Source organism: Lipotes vexillifer, unplaced genomic scaffold (assembly GCF_000442215.2).
Source record: "Lipotes vexillifer unplaced genomic scaffold, Lipotes_vexillifer_v1.1 scaffold505, whole genome shotgun sequence".
NCBI classification, from domain to species: Eukaryota; Metazoa; Chordata; class Mammalia; order Artiodactyla; family Lipotidae; genus Lipotes; species Lipotes vexillifer.
In genome coordinates, this window is record NW_006785581.1 from 1,288,532 (window position 1) to 1,313,703 (window position 25,172).

Genomic DNA, 25,172 nt, shown 5'->3' on the forward strand with positions numbered 1-25,172 from the left:
TCTTTTCTGTAGGGACAGTCACAAGGCATGTGCCCTCTGACAGCATTGAAAAACTTTTGTTCTAGTACACTGCAGGTTACATTGTCTCAAGTGCCAACCTGACTTTGGTGGCGACTCAGCAAAATAAAAACACTACTGCATTAGGCATAGAGCAGTTGATTTTCATGACATAAGGCAAATCTCATTATAGGGCGCTCCAGGGGAAAGTCTAAATTGCTTTGTTGCATCCAAATCACGTAATGCAGTTTTTTTTTTTTTTTTTTTTTCCTTGCGTTATGCGGGCCTCTCACTGTTGTGGCCTCTCCCATTTGCGGAGCACAGGCTCCGGACGCGCAGGCTCAGCGGCCATGGCTCACGGGCCCAGCCGCTCCGCGGCATGTGGGATCTTCCCGACACGGGGCACGAACCCGCGTCTCCTGCATCGGCAGGCGGACTCTCAAGCACTGCGCCACCAGGGAAGCCCCGTAATGCAGTTTTAATCAGAGGAGTTGGATGTCTTCCCTATCCAGAATATTTTTTTAGGTGGAGTTGGTTCTCCACCCCGAAACTAAATACCTTTTGTTCTCCAAAATCAGTTTGGAAATATAAAAGTAATTAACGAGTAAGCAAGAGAAAAGACTGGTAAACCAAGTATAATCTCAGAAATAAGTTAGGGCTTAAATGGTTTAAGAGGATAGTGACAGAAAATAAGCTGACATTTCCTCCAGAAAGTCTTTTTTTTTTTTTTTTTTTTTTTTTAATTTGAAGGTAATTTAGATTGGATGCAGTATGAAGTTTGGAGGTTGTGATAACTTCAGGCAGTTTAAAAGAGGTGACAATTCACAAGTGGCTAGGTAATAATAGTTGTTTGGGGGCGGGGAGGGTGTGTGGATTTCCAAGCTCACTCCACCTGGTATTCTGGTCAGCAGCGTTCTCTGTAAAAAAAAGAGAGCATTAGATGGGTATTGCAAAGCTGGTGGCAAGCCTAGTGTCATTCTGTAGCTATTTTGTAACTGGAACAGCCCACATTTTACTTTAGCAACTTCAAGAAATTCAGGGTTTCTGTCTCAGTGTTGAAATCCTGTGAGTAGCCCGCCTATTTCCCTATGACCTTCAGTTTAATTTGCTGGGGATGGATGTTGTAACAAAAAAGCATAATCAAGGTGGCTTAAACAAGAGACATTTTCTGTCTCACGGTTCCCAGGGCTAGAAGTCTGGGGTGGAGGTGTTGTCAGGATTGGTCCTTTCTGAGGGCTGAGCGGGAAGGATCTTTCCCAGTCTTCTCTCCGTGACTTGTAGATAGCTGCCTTCTCCCTGTGTCTCTTCACAGGGTGTTTTTCCTACGTGCCTGTGGCCATGTCCAAATTTCTCCTTATTATAACACTAGTCAAGCTGGATTAAGAACCACCCTACTTGGAATGCCCTCATCTTAACTAATTACATCTGCAAATAAGGTCACATTCTGAGGTACTGGAGGTTAGGACTTCAACACAGGAATTTTGAGGGGGTAACATTGCAACCCATAAAATTCAGTCTACCCAGATTTCTTTTGACATTGGTGCTAGGGATAGGTCTGTTAGCTTTCTTCAGCTGTTTGGAAAACCATTTTCTTTAGCAGTAGCTGGTTAGATGCTAATCTTCTTTCTTTTCACATTCACAAGCCATAGTTGTCTAATGAATGCAGTGACTTTGTGACTTGGCCCTAATCCAGATCTACTGGATCAGAATCTCTAAGGTTGGAAGCCTGTTTTTAACATGCTTCCTGGGGGATTCTGATGCAGCCAACCTTTTCTTCTTGTTGGACCTGCTTTCTGGATGCATTAGACGGTATTAGTCCTCTTCGCCTGCTGGGTTTCCAGGTACTGTTGTCCCAGATAGCCTTCGCCTTGCTTTGGTAAGTAACTTATGTGCTAATGAAGGTTGAAATACCCTTTGAAAACCAGACCTACACTGGCCATAAGTGAAGAGCAAAACCTCACAGGGGCCAGAGAATGGTGCTTTCCCCTTATTAAGAGAAGGATTTGGTTAGTGAGTTTGAGGGGGTGTGATTTAGTTTCACCTTTTCATTTGTCTCCTCACCTGGTAGGCACAGGCTCCAGAAGTCCAGCCTCGTGTAGTCTGTTGAATGGACGATGCCATTAATGTGATGAATGCAGCCATTGTCACACTTATTAGGCATCATTAAAGTCTCATGGCCTCTGATTCAAATGATACAGTCTTCTAATCCAGGGGCTTGTAAACTACAGACTGTGGGCCAAATACAGCCTGCCTGTTTTTGAACAGCCCTTGAGCTAAGAATGTTTTTGTATTTTAATTTTTTATTTATTTATTTTTTTAAAGTTCTTTTTCTTTTGAATTTTTGAATTTTATTTAATTTATTTTTTTTATACAGCAGGTTCTTATTAGTTATCTGTTTTAGACATATTAGTGTATATATATCAATCCCAATTTCCCAATCCATCCCACACACCCCCCCCCCCCCACACACACACATACTTTCCCCCCTTGGTGTCCATACGTTTGGTCTCTACATCTGTGTCTGTATTTCTGCCCTGCAAAAAGGTTCATCTGTACCATTTTTCTAGGTTCCGCATATATGCGTTAATATGCGATATTTGTTTTTCTCTTTCTGACTTACTTCACTCTGTATGACAGTCTTTAGATCCATCCATGTCTCTACAAATAACCCAATTTCTCTCCTTTTTATGGCTGAGTAATATTCCATTGTATTTATGTACCACATCTTCTTTATCCATTTGTCTGTCGATGGGCATTTAGATTGCTTCCATGTCCTGGCTATTGTAAATAGTGCTGCAGTGAACATTGGGGTACATGTGTCTTTTTTTTTTTCCACTTTAAAGTTTTTATTTTTATTTTTAACATCTTTATTGGAGTATAATTGCTCTACAATGGTGTGTTAGTTCCTGCTTTATAACAAAGTGAATCAGCTATACATATACATATATCCCCATATCTCCTCCCTCCTACCCTCCCTATCCCACCCCTCTAGGTGGTCACAAAGCACTGAGCTGATCTCCCTGTGCTATGTGGCTGCTTCCCACTAGCTATCTGTTTTACATTTCGTAGTGTATATATGTCCATGCCACTCTCTCGCTTCGTCCCAGCTTACCCTTCCCTCTCCCCATGTCCTCAGGTCCATTCTCTACATCTGTGCCTTTATTCCTGTCCTGCCTCTAGGTTCTTCAGAACTTATTTATTTAAGATTCCATATATATGCGTTAGCATACAGTATTTGTTTTTCTCTTTCTGACTTACTTCACTCTGTAGGACAGACTTTAGGTCCATCCGCCTCACTACAAATATCTCAATTTCGTTTCGTTTTATGGCTGAGTAATATTCCATTGTATGTATGTGCCACATCTTCTTTATCCATTCATCTGTTGATGGACACTTAGGTTGCTTCCATGTCCTGGCTATTGTAAATAGAGCTGCAGTGAACATTGTGGTACATGACTCTTTTTGAATTATGGTTTTCTCTGGGTATATGCCCAGTAGTGGGATTGCTGGGTCATATGGGAGTTCTATTTTTAGTTTTTTAAGGAAATTCCACACTGTTCTCCATAGTGGCTGTATCAATTTACATTGCCACCAACAGTGCAAGAGTGTTCCCTTTTCTGCACACCCTCTCCAGCATTTGTTGTTTGTAGATTTTCTGATGATGCCCATTCTAACTGGTGTGAGGTGATACCTCATTGTAGTTTTGATTTGCATTTCTCTAATAATTAGTAATGTTGAGCAGCTTTTCATGTGCTTCTTGGCCATCTGTATGTCTTCTTCGGAGAGATGTCTATTTGGCTCTTCTGCCCATTTTTCGATTGGGTTGTTTGTTTTTTTGATATTGAGCTGCATGAGCTGTTTATATATTTTGGAGATTAATCCTTTGTCCGTTGATTCGTTTGCAAATATTTTCTCCCATTCTGAGGGTTGTCTTTTCATCTTGTTTGTAGTTTCCTTTGTTTTGCAAAATCTTTTAAGTTTCATTAGGTCCCATTTGTTTATTTTTGTTTTTATTTCCATTACTCTAGGAGGTGAATCAAAAAAGATCTTGCTGCGATTTATGTCAAAGAGTGTTCTTCCTATGTTTTTCTCTAAGAGTTTTATAGTGTCCAGTCTTACATTTAGGTCTTTAATCCATTTTGAGCTTATCTTTGTGTATGGTGTTAGGGAGTGTTCTAATTTCATTCTTTTACATGTAGCTGTCCAGTTTTCCCAGCGCCACTTATTGAAGAGACTGTCTTTTCTCCATTGTGTATCCTTGCCTCCTTTGTCATAGATTAGTTGACCATGGGTGCATGGCTTTATCTCTGGGCTTTCTATCCTGTTCCATTGATCCATATTTCTGTTTTTGTGCCAATACCATACTGTCTTGATGACTGTAGCTTTGTAGTGTAGTCTGAAGTCAGGGAGTCTGATTCCTACAGCTCCGTTTTTCTTTCTCAAGACTGCTTTGGCTATTCGGGGTCTTTTATGTCTCCATACAAATTTTAAGATTTTTTGTTCTAGTTCTGTAAAAAATGCCACTGGTAATTTGATGGGGATTTCATTGAATCTGTCGATTGCTTTGGGTAGTATAGTCATTTTCACAGTGTTGATTCTTCCAATCCAAGAACATGGTATATTTCTCCATCTGTTTGTGTCATCTTTGATTTCTTTCATCAGTGTCTTATAGTTTTTTGCATACAGGTCTTTTACCTCCTTAGGTAGGTTTATTCCTAGGTATTTTATTCTTTTTGTTGCAATGGTTAACGGGATTGTTTCCTTAATTTCTCTTTCTGATCTTTCGTTGTTAGTGTATAGGAATGCAAGAGATTTCTGTGCATTAATTTTGTATCCTGCTACTCTACCAAATTCATTGATTAGCTCTAGTAGTTTTCTGGTGGCATCTTTAGGATTCTCTATGTATATCTCATGTCATCTGCAAACAGTGACAGTTTTACTTCTTCTTTTCCAGTTTGGATTCCTTTTATTTCTTTTTCTTCTCTGATTGCTGTGGCTAGGACTTCCAAAACTATGTTGAATAATAGTGGCGAGAGTGGACATCCTTATCTCGTTCCTGATTTTAGAGGAGGTGCTTTCAGGTTTTCACCATTGAGAATGATGTTTGCTGTGGATTTGTCATATATGGCTTTTATTATGTTGAGGTAGGTTCCCTCTATGCCCACTTTCTGGAGAGTTTTTATCGTAAATGGGTGTTGAATTTTGTCAGAAGCTTTTTTTGCATCTATTGAGATGATCATATGGTTTTTATTCTTCAGTTTGTTAATATGGTGTATCACACTGATTGATTTGCATATATTGTAGAATCCTTGCATCTCTGGGATAAATCCCACTTGATCATGGTGTATGGTCCTTTCAATGTGTTGTTGGATTCTGTTGGCTAGTATTTTGTTGAGGATTTTGCATCTATATTCATCAGTGGTAATAAGAATGTTTTAATATTTTTAAATGGTTAAAAATTTTCAAAGAGGACTAATGTGTCATGACACATGAGAATATAAGAAATTCACATTTCAGTATCCATAAATAAAGTTTTATTGGAACATTCTCATTACTTTATATATTATTAGTGGCTACATTTGCACAATGATGGCAGAGCTGTGTAATTGCAATAGAGGGCTGCAAATTTGAAAATATTTACTGTCTCACCCTTTATAGGGAGTTTGCCAACCCCTGTTGTCACCTATACTATTTTATTTGATGTCTAGGAGGGGGCTTGTGAAGTGGTGAGGTCCCAGATGTTTCGTGAGACCCAGATCATAGCCTCTGTTTGGGTACCAAATGGCTGTGGGACCTTGGGTATGCTGGTTAGCTCCTGTGGGCCCCTGTCTCCTTGTCTGTACTGAGAGGGTGGTGACCACCGAAGCCCCTTTGGCCTGCAGAACTCTCTGACTTTCAAAACAGAAAGAAAGGAATGCCCCAAATGGAAAAAAGATGTGTGATAACATAGAGATTGACTTAGGAATCCTCTGCATCTATAAGATTTTATTTTTCTATCCAGAGCTCTTTCTCTAACCAAGATCTTGGTTCCCCCTCTGTACATCAAATATAGACGTGCCCTCCAGGACACAAATAAATGGGGTCTCAGGTCATACCATTTGTTGTTTGTCAGTGTCTCTGTTTTCTAGTCTAATTTATAGGGTTGAATTGAAAAGGGAGTGAAGGAGAAAGAACCTGAAGCAGAAATATGGCCAAATGGGACCCTTTGCGGAATGAAATCCCCCCTTCTTGGAAAAGGGTCTTGTTGACCTTGACTCATTCCTGCCTGCTTGCTTGTCAATGCTGAAATACCTTGTCAGGATGAGGTGTTCTTAAGCCACAGTGTTCCCAGTTTGCAGGCATTGGTAAAGAATATTCGAAGGAATGCTTAGTAGCTTTGGATTTTCATAAGACTTAAAATAAAGAGTAATTAAGAGAATTTGTCTACCTAGATGTTTGTAGAGCCCATGAAGACATCTCTGCTGTGTCGTATCAGTATATTGTGTTTATTTTTTCGAGCAGGTGCTGGGAAAGGAAATTTATAGTGGGAATTTATTTAATCATTTCCTTTTTCTAGAAGGACTCTGATTCCTGTCTTAGAGTAAAACACACCAACTGTGGAATCATAAAGACACAAAGACATAATGGACTTAATGCTCTCAGAAGAGACATCTTTTTTTCTGCCATATGGTTGGGGAAACTAAATATGGTTTTTCTGAAAATTGTGTTTCTGGGATATGGAGTAGCTTGTTTTAGTTTGTTTTTCTATTCTTTTATTTGAGCCGCTAGAGAACGAGAAAGGGTTTAATAATATATTAAAGATAGCTCCTTTCTATCTATAAAGGGAGTCTTCCTCACTCCAGAGAAAATCAGTGTGTGTCAGTATCTCTGAGTAAGTGTCCGGGATCCACGTTTAAGTTTGGTTTCTGAGTCCTTGAAAGCCGTTGACCCCTTTGCTTTTGAGTTTCATTCACCAGTTAAAAGGCCACGCATCAGGGTGGGGGAAGTGAAATTCAAAGTTTGTGGGCTTGGAATGATGCGTATTTATAATCAGCTTGAGGGCTCAGAGGATTTGTGAAATCGTTTTGGATTAACAGCCATTGATTGCTAATAAAACAGTATTGAGCTTTGTCCAGAGAACAGCGGTGGAGAAAGGTATGGGCACCTTGTCGACAGGACCCATTGAGCAGGGATGATGGGCTAAGTGTGAGGGTCTCTGCAGCAGCGTGGGTGCTCGTCCTGCACGGAGCCGTTGTCAGTCCTTCGCCAGGCGGGTGAAAGGAGGGACGCCAGAGGCTGATGGCTGGGGTGGTATTGATGTGCCTTAGCTGACTAATCAAATTGAAAAAGTCCCATGGTATTTATGTCACTTTAATTTTCATCAAACAATCGGAGACTGCAGGACTCTATTAAGGAGAGGTTGATCCAGAACTAAAGCCAGATAAATTGGGGTCTCAGTTTAATCAAATTATCCCTTTACTGGCCCTGGATTAAGTGAGAGGGACAGCGTCGGTCTAGAGCCTTGTGATTGGCTGAAGCTTTCCCGTATTTTTAAAGACGCTGATGAAAGAAGAAACATTTTAACAGAGACAACTCTAATAATCCTTCCAAGAAATAGTGCTAAACCAGCAGCAGCAACAGAAAGGAATTAATTTCACTAGTCAACGATGTAATTTTATTGGGAATAATGAACCTGTTATCAAAATCAGAGTTCTGGTGAATTGGAGTGAGGGGAAGAAAATAGATGTGGAAGAGAAATAGAGTGTTTTAGAATTTTTTGATGTCGTTTTGGGTTGTTTTTCTTGGCACATTTTGAGCACATGTAAAAATCTCAATCCAGAGAATGGCTCTGAGGAGATCAATCACAGCCCACTCTCAGGATGTGCTGAGTATTAAAACTGGTTTGCTGCACACTGATTTAAGAAAGCAACAACATGAGGTTCAATCAGTGTGTAGGACAGGTCGCTGAGTCCATTATTAGGATTGAATGTCAAAGTCTACAACACAGAAGCAGATGGGGATGATTCCTGGCTAAGAGTTAAGTTTATATTACCTAAAAAAAAGAAAGAGGAACAACACTGCCCTGCAGGTCGTGGACATAGTTAAAAATGCTCCGTAAGTGATAAGAAGAGAGGACGAGACAGGCTTTTGGGGTAACGGTGGTGCTCTATTTCTGGGTCTGGGAGCTGGTTGCAGAAGATGTTTATTAGTTTATGAACAGTTTATAGCCAGCTCTATACTTAGAATATATTTACTTTTCTTTTATGATCTACTTCAATACAAAGTTTGCTTGGGCCCCTTGTTTTAGAATTGAATTCTGTATTAGTTTCCTATTGCTGCTGTAACAAATTGCCTCAAATTTAGTGGCTTAAAACAACGTAAGTTTATCATCTTAGTTTTATAGGTTAGCAGTCCGATGTGGACTTTCCTGAGATAAAATCAAGGTGTTGACAGGGCTGATTTCCTTCTGTAGGCTCTAGGGGAGAATCCATTTTCTTTACCTTTTCTGGCTTCTAAAGACCACCTGCATATCTTGGTTCATGGTCCCTTCCTCCATCTTTAAGGCCAGCAATGGGGGATCAAGTGCTACTCCCGTTGCCTAACTCCAGGAGTTGCCTAACTCCTTTTCTGCTTCCCTTTTCCACTGTAGGGACTCTTGTGATTACATTGGGCCCAGTTGGATACTACAGAATAACCTTTTTCAAAGTCAGCTGATTAGCAGCCTTAATTCCACCTGCAACCTTAATTCCCCTTGGCCATGTAGCCTCTAACACGTTCACAGGTATGGGGATTAGGGCATGGACGTCTTTGAGGGGCCATTGTTCTGCCTACCACAGTTATGAATTAGTTTTGTCATTAGCTGGTGATGGTGTGAGGTAAGAAGGAACATGAGTACAATGGGGAGCACGGCTCAGAGAGTCAGGAATTTGCACTCCGCTCTCAGCTATCTCACTCATTAGCCGGTAGTTCCTGGATCGCTGAACCTTGTTGTCACATCTCCACAGTGAGGGGGTTAGGCATGATGTTTCCTAAGGTGCCTTCTATCTATCTTATGAAAGATACATATCTCCATACAAAATACAACATTTAGGGTCAGTAACTACCAGAGGGCAGATTTTTAATTTAAAAAAAAATCACTGGGGCAGTAATCCAGTCTTCAGATTTGGAATCCTTATTATATGGAACCTCATTATATAGTTGTGGGTACCCATGAAGTTCAGCTTCAGTAGACTTTAGACTGCTCTTCAGCTGCACCAAGTTTGAGGATTCCAGACTTTGTGGTGGGCCCAAGAAGCTGTTACTACATGGAATTCCCTAGTCTGGGGACAGGCCGGTATCCTTCACTTAGGCCCTGGAAATCAGTCTGTATTCTCTTGTTTGCACCATCCTCTCCCCTCTTCCTTTGATTGCCACTTAGTTCTTTTTTTTCCTAATTGGATTTACCTTTTCTCTGCTTTCGCTGGACTTTTATTCATTCAAATATTTTTGAAGCACCTGCCATGTGCTGGGCATGTACTGATGCTGAGATGTGAATTAGGAAATACCCAACCGCTACCCTCACTGGACTGAGTCTAGACCAGGGGTCTCCAAACACTCTTGATTATATACCTGTCAGTAAAAAAAATTTGCAGATGCACTCCTTACTAACGTGTGAAGCATGTTGTAAAACATACACAAAAATTGGAAATTAGATAGACTTTGTTCTCATAGTGCGTGGGTAGTGTTCTCCGCCACCCTTTGAGACCCTGCTGTGTTAGAGTTGACACACAAAAAAATAGAGAAAACAGAGAGAGGGTGGTAAGGTTGTAAAGGATTAAGGACAAAGAAATGTGAGACTAAAAACAGTTTCTCGGGGACTTCCCTGGTGGTCCAACTGTTAAGATTCTGCGCTCCCAGTGCCGGGGGCCCAGGTTTGATCCCTGGTCAGGGAACTACATCCCGCATGCCACAACTAAAGATTCCGCATGCCTCAACTAAAGATTCTGCATGCCACAACAAAGATCCTGCACGCCGCAACGAAGATCCCGCACGCCACAACTAAAGACCTGGGGCAGCCAAGTTAATGAATAAATAAATATTATAAAAACAACAACAAAACCCCCCAGTTTCTCAGCCTGATATTATTGTTCCTTTTGCTCCTTGCAGATTTTCTTGGTGTCTGTGTTTCAGTGTCATTGTCCTTGTTTTTTCATTGCAGTCTGGCCTTGCTACTAAAGCTGGTACATCTATCCTGAGCATCATATTGGAGCCATTCCCAGGGTCTAAGCCTGACATTCGTGTTTTTTTGGATGCATTTTATTTGTATCCCCATCCTCGTCCACCCCCCCACCCCCCGCAAGGACTCTTAACCTGCCACCCAAGCTGATAAGTAATCTTTAAGCTAAACTCACAGCTTTTGGGAAATAACTCACATCCTTTTCACCCTTAGGAGGGATTTGTTCATGTTGATCGAGATTACGTCCTGAAGTCTGCAGAGCTGGCAAAAGCTGGAGGGTGCAAACATTTCAACTTGCTGTCCTCTAAGGGAGCTGATAAGTCAAGCAATTTTTTATATCTGCAAGTCAAGGTTTGTGCATGTTTCTATCTTTTGTATACTTTGGAGAACCCTGGCTAATTGGCAATACTAAATAATATAAAATGCTAAGTAATGCCAAAATGCATTAAATGCATTATATTATGCATTTTTTATAACTACATGGACTGCTTTTTTGCAGAGATATATTTAGTAAACAGGAGTGATTTGAAAGATAATTTCCAGTGTCTTCCCCTCTGTTGATTATCCAGTCATCATGAAATGAGAATGTTGCAGCCCTGGTCTTGAAGATCAGCCCAGAGTCTTAGCATTAGAAGAGACTTTTAGGCAGTGATACTTAAAGTTTTCCAGAGTAGATTAAATGTTATTATTGGGTATGGTTCTTGTCCTCAAGGAATTACAGTCTTGTTTCGGGGGATCCCCAAAGCCAGCCCCAAGTTTGGGAATGCACTAGAAGGCTTCCCAGGACTGCCATATAGTTATCTTCACAGCCATGTTGTATTACAATGAAAGAATATAAAGCAGAGTCAGTGCAGGGAAAAAGAAGTGCATGGAGTGAGCTCTGGAGGAATCTAGGTTCAGGCTTCCAAGGGTCTTCTGCCAGTGGAGTTACACGTGTTTCATTTCTCCAGCAATGAGTATTGCTTACCAGAGAAATTCAGTTGAGCTCAGGAGTCCAGGGTTTTGATGGGGGTCAGTCACGTAGGCACCCTCAGCCTAAAAAAATTACAGACTTCCAGAAGAAAAGCAAGTGTTCAGCATAAACCACGTTGTTTGTACAAATAGTTTAGGCATAGTAAAGTACCCTTATCAGTTAGCTGATGACAGGAGCACTCCTAAAATCTGAGTTCCCAGACACAGGCCAAAGGACAGCCTGGCAAGCAGACCTTTCTAAGAATAGCAGTTTCAGCCTGGTACTCTTGTACACATGTTGCTAATAGAGACAAAACACATGTATGTAAAAAGCCAACTAAGAAACGCACCCTCATAAAAACTTACATATGAATGTTTATAGAAGCATTATTCATCATAGACAAAGAGTAGAAACAACTCAAATATCCATCAGCTGATGCATGGATGAAAAAAATGTGGCATATACCTACAAAATAACATTGATTTAACTATGAAAAGAAATGACATATTATATCATGGGTGAACATTGAAAACATTGTGCTGAATGAGAGAGGCCAGTCACAAAGGGCCACAACTTACATGACTTAATTTATAGGAAATGTCCAGGATAGGCATATCTTTAGAGACAGAAAGATTAGTGGTTGGCTAGGGCTTGCGGGAGGGGATGGGCGTGAGTGCTAATTGGTACGGGGTTTCTTTTGGGGTGATGAAATATTCTAAATTTAGATTGTGGTGAAGGTGGGACAACTCTTCTGTGAATGTATTAAAAAACATTCATTGAAAAAAGCTTTTTAATACATTGATTAAAATGTATTTTTTAAATATATTGATTAAAATGTATTACTGCAGATTATACAGTGCTGTAGGTTAAGTGCCAAATGAATGGTATGAACAGGCCGAGAAGGAGGCGGCGAGCGGGCTGCTTAGTTCATAGGCCTTTTAAACATCCCTGTGGCCAAGCTTCTCTGGCATTTGTTTCTAGAGATGCCTGGCGTGAAAATTCATGGATTGTTCAACAAATTTAATTTAAAGCCTCATCTAGATGTTCGTCTCTTGAAATGTGGTGGGTTTTGTTAGGAAGTGAGTAATACAAGGGAGTCTGTGTTTCTTCTGACCACCTGAAACTACCTGGACGCCAAAAAAGGTTAAGGTCCCCTGGCCTGCAGCACTGATTCTGGAGTGACAGACAGTTCTTTTATGGCTGAACTCCTAACATGTCACTCTCTGGATCTGTTTCAGTAGGTCACATGACAGGCTGGACTGACTATGCAGCCATTTACTCATTCGGCGCATCTTTTTTCACTCTCTACTACACATCAGGATTAACTGATCGCTTCCTTAACTTCCCAGACTCTCTGGAATCTAAAAATCTAGGGGAGGATATTAACTAGTATTGAGACCTGCAGAAGTAGATTATCTTCAAAACCCCAAGTTATTCTTGTTACTCTCTCTTAAGCATTATAGCAAATTGGTCTTTTTTTTTTTGGCGGTACGCGGGCCTCTCACTGTTGTGGCCTCTCCCGTTGCGGAACACAGGCTCCGGACGCGCAGGCTCAGCGGCCATGGCTCACGGGCCCAGCCGCTCCGCGGCATGTGGGATCTTCCCGGACCGGGGCACGAACCCGCATCCCCTGCATCGGCAGGCGGACTCTCAACCACTGCGCCACCAGGGAAGCCCCAGCAAGTTGGTCTTGATTAAATACTAGAAATGGTTTTTTTTTTGTTAACAGGGAGAAGTGGAAGCTAGGGTTGAAGAGTTAAAATTTGATCGTTACTCCATATTTAGGCCCGGGTAAGTATTCCTACTGCCTAAGAGTACACCACTGTTGGTTATTCCCTAGAAGCTGGCTTTTAATTTGAAGAGGCTGACAAATTTCTAAGATATGAAAGAGTTGGCTGGAGGGAGATTGCTTCTCTGAAGAACCCACTTTTAGCTTTGAAGGAAAGGCTAGACGGTTGGTGGTGCCAGGTTTAGAATAGTCTGAAATTTTCTGGGTAGCTTTGGCTGCCGCCTTCTTTAAAATCCTCTTTGTGCCCAAATAAAACCATTTATGCACTGTATTAGTGTGTTTGGGCTGCCATAACACTAACACTGCAGAATGGGAGGCTACAAGTCCAAGGTCAAAGTGCCATCAGGGTTAGTGTCAGGTGAGGCCTCCCTTCTGGCTTGTTGATTCATTGCTTCTTTCTGTGTCCTTCTATGGTCTTTCTTCTGTGTGAGTGGAGAGAGAGAGAAATATCTGATATCTCTTCCTTTTCTGTAAGGACACCAGCCCTATCAGATTAGGGTCCCATCCTTATGCCCTAACTTAACCTTAATTACCTCCCTAGAGGTGTGTCTTCAAATACGATCCCACTGGGGATTAGCGCTTCATGAATTTGGGGGGACACAGTTCAATCCATAACATCCTGTATGGTCTGAATGCAATTTACCATCTCTTCCTCTGCTCTTCTTTTTCCCTTTAGAGTTCTATTATGTGATAGGCAAGAATCTCGCCCCGGTGAATGGCTGGTTAGGAAGTTCTTTGGCTCCTTACCAGAATCTTGGGCCAGCGGTCACTCTGTGCCAGTGATGACTGTGGTTAGAGCAATGCTGAACAACGCAGTGAGACCAAGTGACAAGAAGAAGGAACTGCTGGATAATGAGGCCATCCACAACCTGGGGAAAGCTGATGGCTCTCTCAAGCCGTGACCACACTGGAGAATTGCTTTCTATTGTCAAACTCAACACCCATCACCTAATTGGTAATTTCGGGGTCTAAAAGAAACATGTGCTTTAACTGTGGTTTCACTATTCTCAGTCGCCCAGATCCAAACAAAAAATGATCGTGCTCTCTGCATCAGCATTTTAGAGCCTGATTGTACATATGTAGACATCACCCTGGGAGCCTTTCAAAAACAGAGATCCAGCAGCTCCCCGGTGGTCTAGTGTCTCGTATTCGGCACAGAAATGAGAGGTTCATAGGCCCTACCTCAAACTTTCTCAATCAGAATTTTGGGGGTATGGGGACAGAAATCTGTTGTTTTATTTAAGCTTCTCTTATGGTTCTGATGCCACTGGTGGGGAGGCCAGCTTTGAAAGCTTGTCTTGCAGAGTCACAGCAGTGAAAACTTTATGTATCATGCAGATGAGTCCTGAACAAAAATTGTTAACATTTGTGTCTCTGAGTTACCCAGTGCTGACTGCATGTTAATTTTGTAAGTGAACATTGTGCCTTACTATTTCTTTAGAATATATAATAAAAGTTATTATATAACTGAGCTTATATAATTCATGGGAGAATTAAATAGAAGAATTAAAATAAATGGACAAGTCGTGGGTTCCCTTAGATTGTTAGAAAATGCCCAAGTATCTGTGGTAATATGCAGTATTTTGGCCAATGGGATTATAGAATAGCAGCTAATATATATCAAGTGCTTGCTAATCGCCAGCTTTTACACATGATGTCTGTCCTTTAACCCTCCAAACAATCTTTATAATTCTTACAGGCAGTACTATCATCCCCCTATCTTAGGTGGGGAAACCGAGGCTCACTGTGGTTAAATGCCTTGCCCAAGGGCTTAAAGCTCAAGCCTGAAGCTAGGAAATGGCAGAGCCAGGATTCTAACCCAAGTGAGCCCGAATCCATAGCTTCTGTTTTTAACTACTCTGCAAGAGCATCCAGTATCTGTATATTTCCAGGAAGTTCCAGTTAATTGTTACTGGATCAGTACATGCCATGGATGAATAAAATAGAAATGTTTGGGTTTCTTCATTGGTCTAGGATACCTCTAATGATTAACTACAAAATGTACACATAGCCGGTAAATGTATATCTCAAAGTGCTTCAGTTTAAAAACTATGGAAAAGGAAAGGAAGAGGCAGAAGGAAGGGTCAAAGTCAAGAGGAACACACTGTTAATTTCCATCATGGAACAAAGGATAATAGGGAATTTTGTCCTAACTTCTGTGCTGGGGGAAGCAAAGTAATAAATTTCAAGCTTCAGTGGAGTGTGTGTGTGTGTGTGTGTCTGTCTTTAGAAGGGGTTGAACATTCCCAGTGTCAGTCATCTAGGAAAGAGGCATATTTTAGGATGGGGTGAGGACTTAGAATGTGGGCTTTAGGAAGGAGATGGAAGGAACATCTTCCTCCTGCCAGGTGGGATTCCTTTGGGGCTGGACTCTGAAGAGCCTGTTTGTTTAGGTGATAACAAGCATGGGCTCCAAGAAGTGAGGCACGAATTAAGGGGACTCCATGAGGATATACTGAGGCTGGTGGGCTCTAAAAGCAGCTAAACCCAGTGGCCAGTTTTAAGTTATTCTCTGTGTGTTGAAATTCCTTACCCACAAACCTGCTGTCAGGTCTTGTTCAACATTCTTTTCTGACCTCAGTAGTGAAGTGGGGTGATGGGAGAGGGTCTGTGTTTATCTTTGGAGTAGAGAAAAAAGCTGTTCCCTCCTAAGCCCAGCATTGTGTAGACACATAAACTTCAAGGAACAAGATTCTGGCCCAGTCACTCCTCTGGACTGGGTGTTATGTCGCTACTGTTAACGTGGAATGATTGGGTGTTAATGGGATTTAGCAGGTTTCCCTCCAAATGTTATGCAGACGGGGAGAAGATGGGCCTTGCTGGAGAGTATGTTGGAAGGATGAAGGAAAAGGCTGGATGAGCCCAGGCAACAAATGACCTTGAAGTTCATTCAGCTTATTGAAATGCCTACTATGTGCCACTGGGCACGTAGGCAGTGGGTCTACATCAGTGAATAGTAAGTCTAACCCAGCAAAGCCAGCAGATATTCTGGCAGTGGCCTGCAATATAAGGGGGCTTCCAAACTAATATTTGATGGATTCTGTCCTCTAGGGGTTTACAGTCAAGGGAAAGGAGTGCATTTAGAAGAGTTTAGCAATAATACAAGGCATCGTTCTCATTCAGCAATTTTTTTTCATTCAGCAAATTAATATTGAGTACCTACTTATGAGTTAGGCCATATATTATGTGCCAGAGAAATGAAGGTAGAGACATGGCCCTACCCTCATGCCCAAACAGTGTCGTGACTAAAGACGGAAAGAAGGAAGGAACAAGCAAATGGTAGGTGATAAGAAAAACTAACAGGAGGCTGCTGGAATGACATTGGAAACTACTTTAGAAAAGATGGCCTGAGGAAAGACTTTCTGGCTGAGACAAAAAGTTATCTACCCTTTTGTAGAACATTCTTAGCAAAGACCTTGAGGTGGGAAAATGATTAGCACCAAATAAAAGGCTGGAGGATGGGGCCCAAGGTGGAGGGTTGAGGTGAGATGTTAGGCGGATTATGCAGAGCCTGGTAGGCCTTGGTAGTCAATTTAACTGGATAAACTTGTGCCAAGCCCACTGCTAGCACCTGGCACTAGAACTTGGGACATACACTTTAAAGACTGAACTCCCTAAAACAGCCCTCGAGGCTCTGGCCCCTCTGTGGCCCCTGGTACACCCACTGGCCCCTGCAGTTCCCTCTCCCCAGCCGCCCCCCACGGGGACCAGGGAGCCCCGGAACCAGTGTGGAGTACCAGCCTCTCGCCTGCGTTCGACCTCCTCCGTCACCAGAGGGCGCAACGAGCAGGTCGCCCCTCCGCTAGCCGCTCATCCCTCGAATAAGGGACGCACAGGGGGCGCGATGCCGACTGCAGAACCGCTTCCACCTCTGGGCTCTGGGCCGCGGTTTAGGACCTCCCGCGAAGGCCTGCCGCAGCCCGAGGAGAAAACAAAAGCCAGGTCCACGCCTGCAAGTGGACCTGCAGCCCAGGTTTCAGCGCTTACTCGGCGCGCGCTGCGTCAACCCTGCGGCAGGAGGCGGAGCCCGGCTCGCGCCCCGCCCACCCCAGCTCACGTGAACAACGCCGCGGCCCCGAGGCCGGAAGCGCTCGCGAGCCGGCGCGCATGCTCTCCTGTTTCCAGGCGCCGCAGAGTTCCCGGAGCTTCGGCCCCACCGCGTGCCCGCGCTCGCGCTCACGCTCGCGCTCACGCTCACACTCACGCTCGTTCCCGGGTTCTCGGGCCGGGAAGGCTCGGAGGCGGTTGCGCGTTCGCTGCCCAACCTGGTCCCCGCCCCCAAGGCGCGCCGGGCTCTCGCGGCACCGCCGCCATGTGTTCGTTAGCGTCGGGCGCAGACGGTGGGTACCCCGGCCCCTCAGCACCTAGGCCGCGAGGCCGTGGGGTCGGTGAAAGCCCCTCCCCTCCCCCTACGCCCGGGACGCGGAGCCGGGGTGGTGGGGCCCTGCAAAGAGGGAGCGGGAGGTACGGGGAAGGGCCCGCCGGGCCCAGAGCGTTCTCGCTTTGCTGCCCCTCGTCCGCCCTCCTGGCACTGGGGTCCGAGGCAGAGCTGACCGTTTGCGTGTGCTAGGCGGCCGGGGCGCTGTGGAGGAGGAGGACCTGCCAGGACTGTCAGACAGCGGTGACGAGGCCGCCTGGGAGGATGAGGAAGATGCCGATCTCCCCCACGACAAGCAGCAGACCCCCTGCCTGTTCTGTGACAGGTTCGTCCACCTCAGCGCGAGGCGCCAGCCCTAGGGTGGCCGGGCCCCGTGGGTCTGTGTGGTCTGCTCCTCTGGAGTCCAGCCCTAGTGGCTGCCCTGGAAGTCTGGAGCCCGTGGTTTGGAGTGACGGTTTGTTGAGCCGGAAGACCCACAGTGGTTTACAGGGAGGAACCATGAGCTGGAAGCCAGGTTACACTGCTTCACTTTGACGGGCCTCAGTTTCCTCTTGTGTAAAATGAAAGGGTTCTGGGCCGGATCTGTGGTTCCCACATCTGGTTGTGCACCTCTGTCACCTGAGACGCTTAAGAAAAAATTACACATGCTAAACTGCACCTCAGCCCTTCTAAATCAGGGATAGGGTCTAGGAATCTGTTTCTACAAAGACCCTATCTGAAGTGATTCTAAAGAGTAACAAGTTTGGGAGTCACTAAACTCGATTAATCCCTCAACCTTCTAGAACCGTTCAGGCTCTCCCATTCTATAATTCTTTGACAGAAAGCTTATCAGGTATAATAGTTCCATTTGAGCCGTTTAACGAATCACCTTTGTTAGGGGCTCCCCCCCGCCCCAATTGAAGGGGAAGGAATTGATGCAATTTTCACTTAGGGAAGAGGACGCTGCAATACCAGTAACTTGTTCAAAGTCACAAAGCTGTGGTTTGTCTTATAACCAAATCCATGTTTTTTCCACTTAAAATTCTGCCTCTTCATCTTTGACTTTGGCTGTTGTCCTGGGCAAGTGGGCGTTAAAGAGGCCTGGTTGGCACTGGCCAGTGTTACTTTAATAAACACTTTACCAGTATCCCCTGAGTCTCAGCATGGTGCTGATTGGTGGTATATTAGCTTCTGATGATTCGTCATTGTTCCCACGTGTAGCCTCATGTGGGTGGGTACGGGATGTCTGCATATACTCTAGTCGTCAAAAAATAATATTTATTGAGCATCAGGGAGGTACTTCTTTGTGATAGGCTGTGTAAATACTGTATAAATAAGCTCTCTCGGTAAACGTTTGTTGAAAACTGCTGCATATGTGCTAAGCATATAGAAGAGGTAATGCAGGCTCTCTGCCGTGTGTTCTTATCACACATCCTTCAGTTTTGCAGGTCACAGAATAAAAGAGCTTGGCCCTCACAGTGTCTATAATACAAATCCTTGGGGAGCACTGTAAGACCACTTTTTGAAATATGGCACTTTGGGAATTTACCAGCTATAAAATTACATTTTATGCTTTATTTCTAAAAGCAGTTTGAGCTATGTCAGTTCAGAGCCTCTGAAAGCAGAGTTGATCTCTTAGAGGAGAAAAGAATCTTATGCAGTGAATTTTTCATGTCTTAAGAGACACAGTCTATCAAAGGGAGTTCTCTTTCTTAGAAGCCTTGTGATAAATTCAGTGCTATTATTTGGCAAATTCAGCTCAACATTTTAAAGGGTGGTTTGTTTTAGGTGTAAAAAGGGACTCAGAAGTACTAATTCCCTTTAGGAGTGCTGGGTTCATCTCTACAGGTGTGTTTGTTTTTTTTTTTTTAATTAATTGGCAGTAAAACTGGAAACCTGCAGAGTGAGGGGGAAAAGTTTATATCTAACATGAAGTCAATATTTAGACTTCTTAGGGGACTATTTCATGAAGCTGTTGCTTGGTTTTTCAGGTTATTTACATCTGCTGAAGAAACATTTTCACACTGTAAGTCTGAGCATCAATTTAATATTGATAACATGGTTCATAAACATGGTGAGTAATTTTTAGAATAAAGAAAATTTTAGCTGAGAAATTTAAGTTCAAACATTATGTTTTTCCAGACCATTCCTTTCCTATACAAATCCAATATAGTGAAACACATGACAACAACTTATGAAAATGGCGTGTTTTTGACAAATGGCTTTTGAGGAAAGATTGATAAATAAGTCATTCTTCTAGATATGATTGACTGTATTTAAGCTTAAATTGCCTTCACAACTAAAAAGGAAAAAAACCCCAAAAAATCCTTGACATGAGATTACATTTTAATCATTTTAGAATTAGGAAGACAAGGGGCGTGGATGTTAGAATTAGGGAGAGCAAAGGATAGAGGTGGACTTTGGAAAAGGAGGTGGATCATTATGAAAAAAGACAACTTATCAGGTCAAAGCATAACATGGACTTCAAGGCATACAAGATTGAGTTTTATAAGGAGTTTGGTAAGAGAGTGTGGAAAAAGCGAGTGCTAAAGTTAAGGTGGTAATCCGGAGATTCAGCTGATGATTCTGTTGAAACTTGCATCTAAACATACTTAAAGCCTCCTAGTTTAAACGAATATAGAAGAGCTACAGTATCCCACTAATATTAACTGAATACAGAATTGGCTTTTTGGTCCCTGTATTTACTAACAACTAGAAAGGACATTACTGAAGAATACCAAATATTAGGCAGATTTGGGGTCTCAGATAAACATATGATACAGTATGTTTATGAATCATAAATTCAACTGCAACTACTTTTGTAAGATATGTGACTTAGTTTCATTTTTTTTCATGTTTTTAATGTGCATTTTAAAACTGAATTGAAACCGTACTTTGTATTATTTTATATCTTTTTCAATACCAGATAGGGGCTTTTGTGTGCTGTTACGCTTATGAAACATTTTTATATGCTGGTATTTCTCATGACAAATAATTGGTTGGATATGCTATTGCTTTCCCTTATTTTAAATGCTACTTCATTTCTGAAAAGATGAGAACCAGATAACAAGCCTCACTATTTTTTCATTTGCATCATTTAACTTAATGTAAAAGCTAGTATACTTTGTATACTCTGTGTCCTGGCAAAATTATAGTTTGGTAGGTACCATAAAAATTGGGGATTTAGAAACTTTAGTATCAACTCTAGTATTAACTGCCAAATACTTGGTAAAGTCAAGGGCCTAATTTTCCTCATTTGTATTGTTCTGATAAGTGAGTAGAATTCTAAAAATTAATTTCCGATTTTTCAGAAATGCAAGAAAAGCACTTAAAAATTTGTCCTTTCTGTCTGTTTCTCAATGAAAATATTCTGAAGTGTCGGAGTTACTGTTTCTCGTTCTTAAAAAAAAATTTCAACATTTTTAAGTAGTAGTTTAGAGGACAGAAATATTTTATTGTCCAACCAGAGAAGCATCTTCGGAGCAGGTTAATGAAACAAAACTCATGTTATGTTAAAATAGGTGAATTTTTTTTTTTTTCCCCTTTTAGGACTTGAATTTTATGGATACATTAAACTAATAAATTTTATTAGACTTAAGGTAAGGTGGTAGCTTAATCTACAATTTTGTTTAAAACCTAAAGAAGTACTACAGCGATTATCAATGCGCTGATTTTTAAAAGAATATGAGGAACTGCTGTATAAGGAACTGTTTTAAATTTGACACTCATCGTATTGGAATCATGGACATTAGGAACTAGCACAACGTACAGCACCAAGTAAATGGATACATACAATACTTAAGTGTGGTTTTTAATTTTGTGTAAGAGATGAATCAATGTTATGTGGCAAAGTAATTCACTGTCAGATAAAGGGGAACACTGATAGTCTTTCTGTAAAATCAGAAATAATTTCTAGTGCGATTTTTAAGTGCTTTGGTTGCTCTTTTTGTTCTGTTTTTTAAATACTTTGTTCTAGTCAGTTGATGTTTATATTGCCATTTCCTCAATATCCAAACAATATAAAACTGTGCATTGAAACAGTTAAGCAGTCATCCAGTCAAGTTAATGAAATAGCCGGTGAACATAGACTGTTTAAATAGAGATTTTGTGTGATGTAGACATGATTTCCTTTTTTGTTTTAATTTTCCCAGTTTTTTGGTAGGGGGATTTTGTGATTATATGCAGTGAAAAAATATGCAATTAATTTTACTTCCAGAATCCTCCAGTTGAATATATGAATTCCATATACAACCCAGTGCCTTGGGAGAAAGAAGAGTATTTAAAGCCGGTATTAGAAGATGACCTTTTACTTCAATTTGGTAAGGTGAACATATGGTATCTAATTTAAAGCAGGGTCATTTGTTATGGCAAAATAGTGGTTAGGTGTTATAGGAAAATATATCATCCCCTTGATTCTTTAGAGACCTCGTCAGGTAGTTGGTTTCAGAAGGAACATTAAGTCACTTAGAAAGTGAGAGTCACACTAACAGTTACCAGGGAGGAGTATGAGCTTGCGTTAAACATTGTGTAAAAGATGTTTTGAAACATAGGGAGACTTGAGAGAATAATTTTTAGTTGTCAGACTGATTTTTAATGTAATTAAAATCGACGAAATTTTAAATTTAAATAAAAAATTTAAATCAGTATATTTAATATTTAATAGATTTAAGTAAATTTAATAATATTGCTGTTTTTACCTCATAATACAATCAGATACATGACTTTTCTTAAGACATCTAATTTATGGAGCTTTTGTTTTGGTGCAGGACAGATTCCACGAAAATTCCCCACGTATACTAACTCTTAAGCCTCCCTTGTGGCAGGGTCACTCATCTTTTGACTATAGCTTTCTTAGTTTCTTGCTCTGTGCTTTGGTTCATTCCTTACTGAACAGGAATCTTATGAAAATTCTGTTGGCTCTCTATAGGTCTAATTTGTTGGAGTTCATGATTTATTATTATTTTTTTAATTTATGCTTTCTTTCATGTTTTTTGTGTCAGTTAGGTGAGATAGAGGGGTTTGCTGTCTTCAGATCAGCAAGACCATTCTAAACAGACACATACCTTCACAGATAGTAGTTTGACTGTGTGTATTTGAGCAGTCCTTTGGTAAGTGGGAACTGTGGAAAACCACTCATTTCCTTGAAAAGTACCATCAAGAGAAGTTGTGTGGCAGTGTGATGCAGTAGTAAGAACCTTAATGTAGGATTCAGGAACTAAGTGACCCTGGACAAAGCACTTAAGCTTTCTGTTTTTTAGGTCTTCATCTATAAAATGAGAACTAGGCCAGATTTCCAACTTTCTACCTCTAAAATTTGGTGAAGCCTAGGTTGATTCTTTCCCATTTTTACAACTTCTATTAAATTTTATTTCTCCTCAAAGTAACCAAAGTGATCTCTTTGATACATGACAAAGTGCCCACTAGGTGTTCTTTGTGAGTCCCTAAAGTCAAAAGTGAACACTCACAGGTTGAAAGTAGTATGTTAAATACTTTAGAAACATGAAGAAATGAATCCTTCCCATTGGGAGCCCACAATCTAATAGTAGGAGTGTTTTGTTTTTGAATGACTGTCCTGTATTATAAGATAAGGTGGAATATAGTAAGTTTCATGAGAAGTAGGAAAAATAGTGCAGTTCAGAAGAGGAAGAGATTACTCAGATCAACAGATACCGAGTGCTATTTACTGGTCACTATGGATACAGGTCGGTATTGACCTCTTCACTCTCCAAAGGTATATTAACTTAACTTCTTTCAGACTTAATTTTAATTTATAAAAAGGTGATAATGACACCTACCTTATAAAATTGTTACAAAGATAATGCATATTAGCACAGTGCCTGTCAGAAAGTAAGTGCTTAATGAAGGAGAATTTATTGTTATTAGTAAATAAGTTCTAAGGAGTTTAGATGAAGAAGTCACAACCGAGATCTGGAACAGTTAAGGGGCCTAGTAAAGGAGGTGGAACTTGAACTGGGCATGCTTGTTAGTGCACCGCCCGTGCCTCTCAAAGGATCTGTGGGACTTCCCTGGTGGTCCGGTAGTTAGGACTCCATGCTTCCACTGCAGGGGGCACGGGTTTGAACCCTGGTCAGGGAACTAAGATCCCACAAGCCGCACGGCACAGCCATCAAAAAAAGCAAAAGATCTGTTCTCCTGGCCATTGGTGTAGAGAGATGGAAGAGAAGGTTCTTCATTCTCATGGCTCCTGGCTTGATTACTGACTATTGCACCTGCACTGTCTTTCAGTAAATAGTTATTGAGCATCTGCTTTGTATTAGGCTTTGAGAATATAAAGGTGACTAAATTTGAAAAGGAGATAACTAAGAAAATAGGCAATGAAAGTACAGTGTAAGTGGGGAGAAGTAACTATACTGATGGAGAAACCTGGCGAACCCTGCCTTAGCCAGGTAATGAAGGTTAACATCATTGGTGATGTAATGTCAGTGGTATGGACCCTTTATATCATGTGATGAGAATGGCACTTTACCTCAGTGGTCTTCCTCCCAGGCCAGTAATCTCAGTCTAATCATGAAAAACCATGAGACAGACACAAAGTGAGGGACATTCTACAGACTGCCTGACCAGTACTCCTCAAAACTGTCCATGTCAAGGGAAGCCTGAGAAGTTGTTGTAGCCAAGAGGGGCTTAAGGAGACATATACAACTAAACATATGTGGTATCCTGGATGGGATCTTGGGACAGAAAGGGGACATTAGGGGAAAACTAATGAAATCTGAGTGAATAAAATGGAGTTTAGTTAATTTTTTTTAAAGTATGGTATAATATTTGAAACATATTCCACAAAGGGTTAATATCCTTTTTATATAAAAGACTCTTGAAAATTAAGGGACAAAGGATCAAAACAGTTGATAGAAAAATGGGGGAAAATTCTACCAAAAAAAGGTAGGAAAATAGCCCAATAGCAAGATACCATTTCTCGCCTCTCAGACTGGTAAAAATTTTTACAATATGACAACACATTCTGTTGACAAAGGTGTGGAGAGACAGGCACTGTCCTAAGATTGCTAGTAGAATGCAGATTTAGCAATACCTAAAAAATTGAACGTGCGATTTTTTTTTTTTTTTTTTTTTTTTTTTTTTTTTTTTTTTTAGCGGGCCGCGGGCCTCTCACCGCGGTGGCCTCTCCCGTTGCAGAGCACAGGCTCCGGACGCGCAGGCTCAGCGGCCCGGCGGGCGGACTCTCAACCACTGTGCCACCAGGGAAGCCCTAAATTGACTATTTTTATGGTAGTTTTCAGCTGCTAAAATGAAGTATCCAGGTGATTTGAACCTCCTGAGACAGAATGTAGGTGTGGAAATTCATCTTCCTGAATATGGTTTAGGACTTTAAATTAGACTGTTTTGATATATTATAGTTATGCATCTTGGTGTTTACTGAATCTTTTCTCCTTTTCAAAGCTATACACTTTAATATATAATTATCTGTGTACAGTTGGCCGTCATATCTGGGAGTTCTGCCAACCTTGGATCAGAAATATTCAGGAAGGGCTTCCCTGGTGGCGCAGTGGTTGAGAGTCCGCCTGCCGATGCAGGGGACACGGGTTCGGGCCCCGGTCTGGGAAGATCCCACATGCCGCGGAGTGGCTGGGCCCGTGAGCCATGGCCGCTGAGCCTGCGCGTCCGGAGCCTGTGCTCCGCAACAGGAGAGGCCACAACAGTGAGAGGCCCGCGTACCGCAAAAAAAAAAAAAAAAAATTCAGGAAAAAAAATTCCAGAAATTCAGAAAGTAAAACTTGAATTTGCTGCCCGGTGACAACTATTTACATTGTATTTATAACTGTGTGTATAGCATTTACATTGTGTTAGGTATTATAAGGAATCTAGAGATGATTTAAAGTGTTATATGTAAATACGCCATTTT

The 25,172-nt window shown here is 41.6% G+C and overlaps 2 protein-coding genes across 5 annotated transcripts in view; both read left to right on the top strand.

Moving 5' to 3' along the window:
* The window catches only part of HTATIP2 (HIV-1 Tat interactive protein 2), a 17,719-nt gene extending 3,670 nt beyond the window's left edge, over positions 1-14,049 (top strand). Inside the window, exons 4-6 of the mRNA XM_007457625.1 lie at positions 10,406-10,543; positions 12,874-12,935; positions 13,610-14,049. Coding sequence (XP_007457687.1) covers positions 10,406-10,543; positions 12,874-12,935; positions 13,610-13,835 — 426 coding nt within the window. The 3' untranslated portion in view covers positions 13,836-14,049. The remainder of the gene's footprint in view (positions 1-10,405; positions 10,544-12,873; positions 12,936-13,609) is intronic.
* A 3,137-nt stretch (positions 14,050-17,186) lies between these two features.
* Positions 17,187-25,172, top strand: part of PRMT3 (protein arginine methyltransferase 3) — a 134,959-nt gene continuing 126,973 nt past the window's right edge. The window contains exons 1-5 of one of the 4 annotated variants that reach the window (XM_007457626.1): positions 17,202-17,273; positions 17,504-17,636; positions 19,282-19,364; positions 20,840-20,889; positions 21,507-21,609. In XM_007457626.1, coding sequence (XP_007457688.1) covers positions 17,246-17,273; positions 17,504-17,636; positions 19,282-19,364; positions 20,840-20,889; positions 21,507-21,609 — 397 coding nt within the window. In that variant the 5' untranslated portion in view covers positions 17,202-17,245. Of the gene's footprint in view, positions 17,274-17,503; positions 17,637-19,281; positions 19,365-20,839; positions 20,890-21,506; positions 21,610-25,172 lie in introns of all 4 variants that reach the window. The other 3 variants (XM_007457627.1, XM_007457629.1, XM_007457628.1) reach the window with 3 other exon arrangements.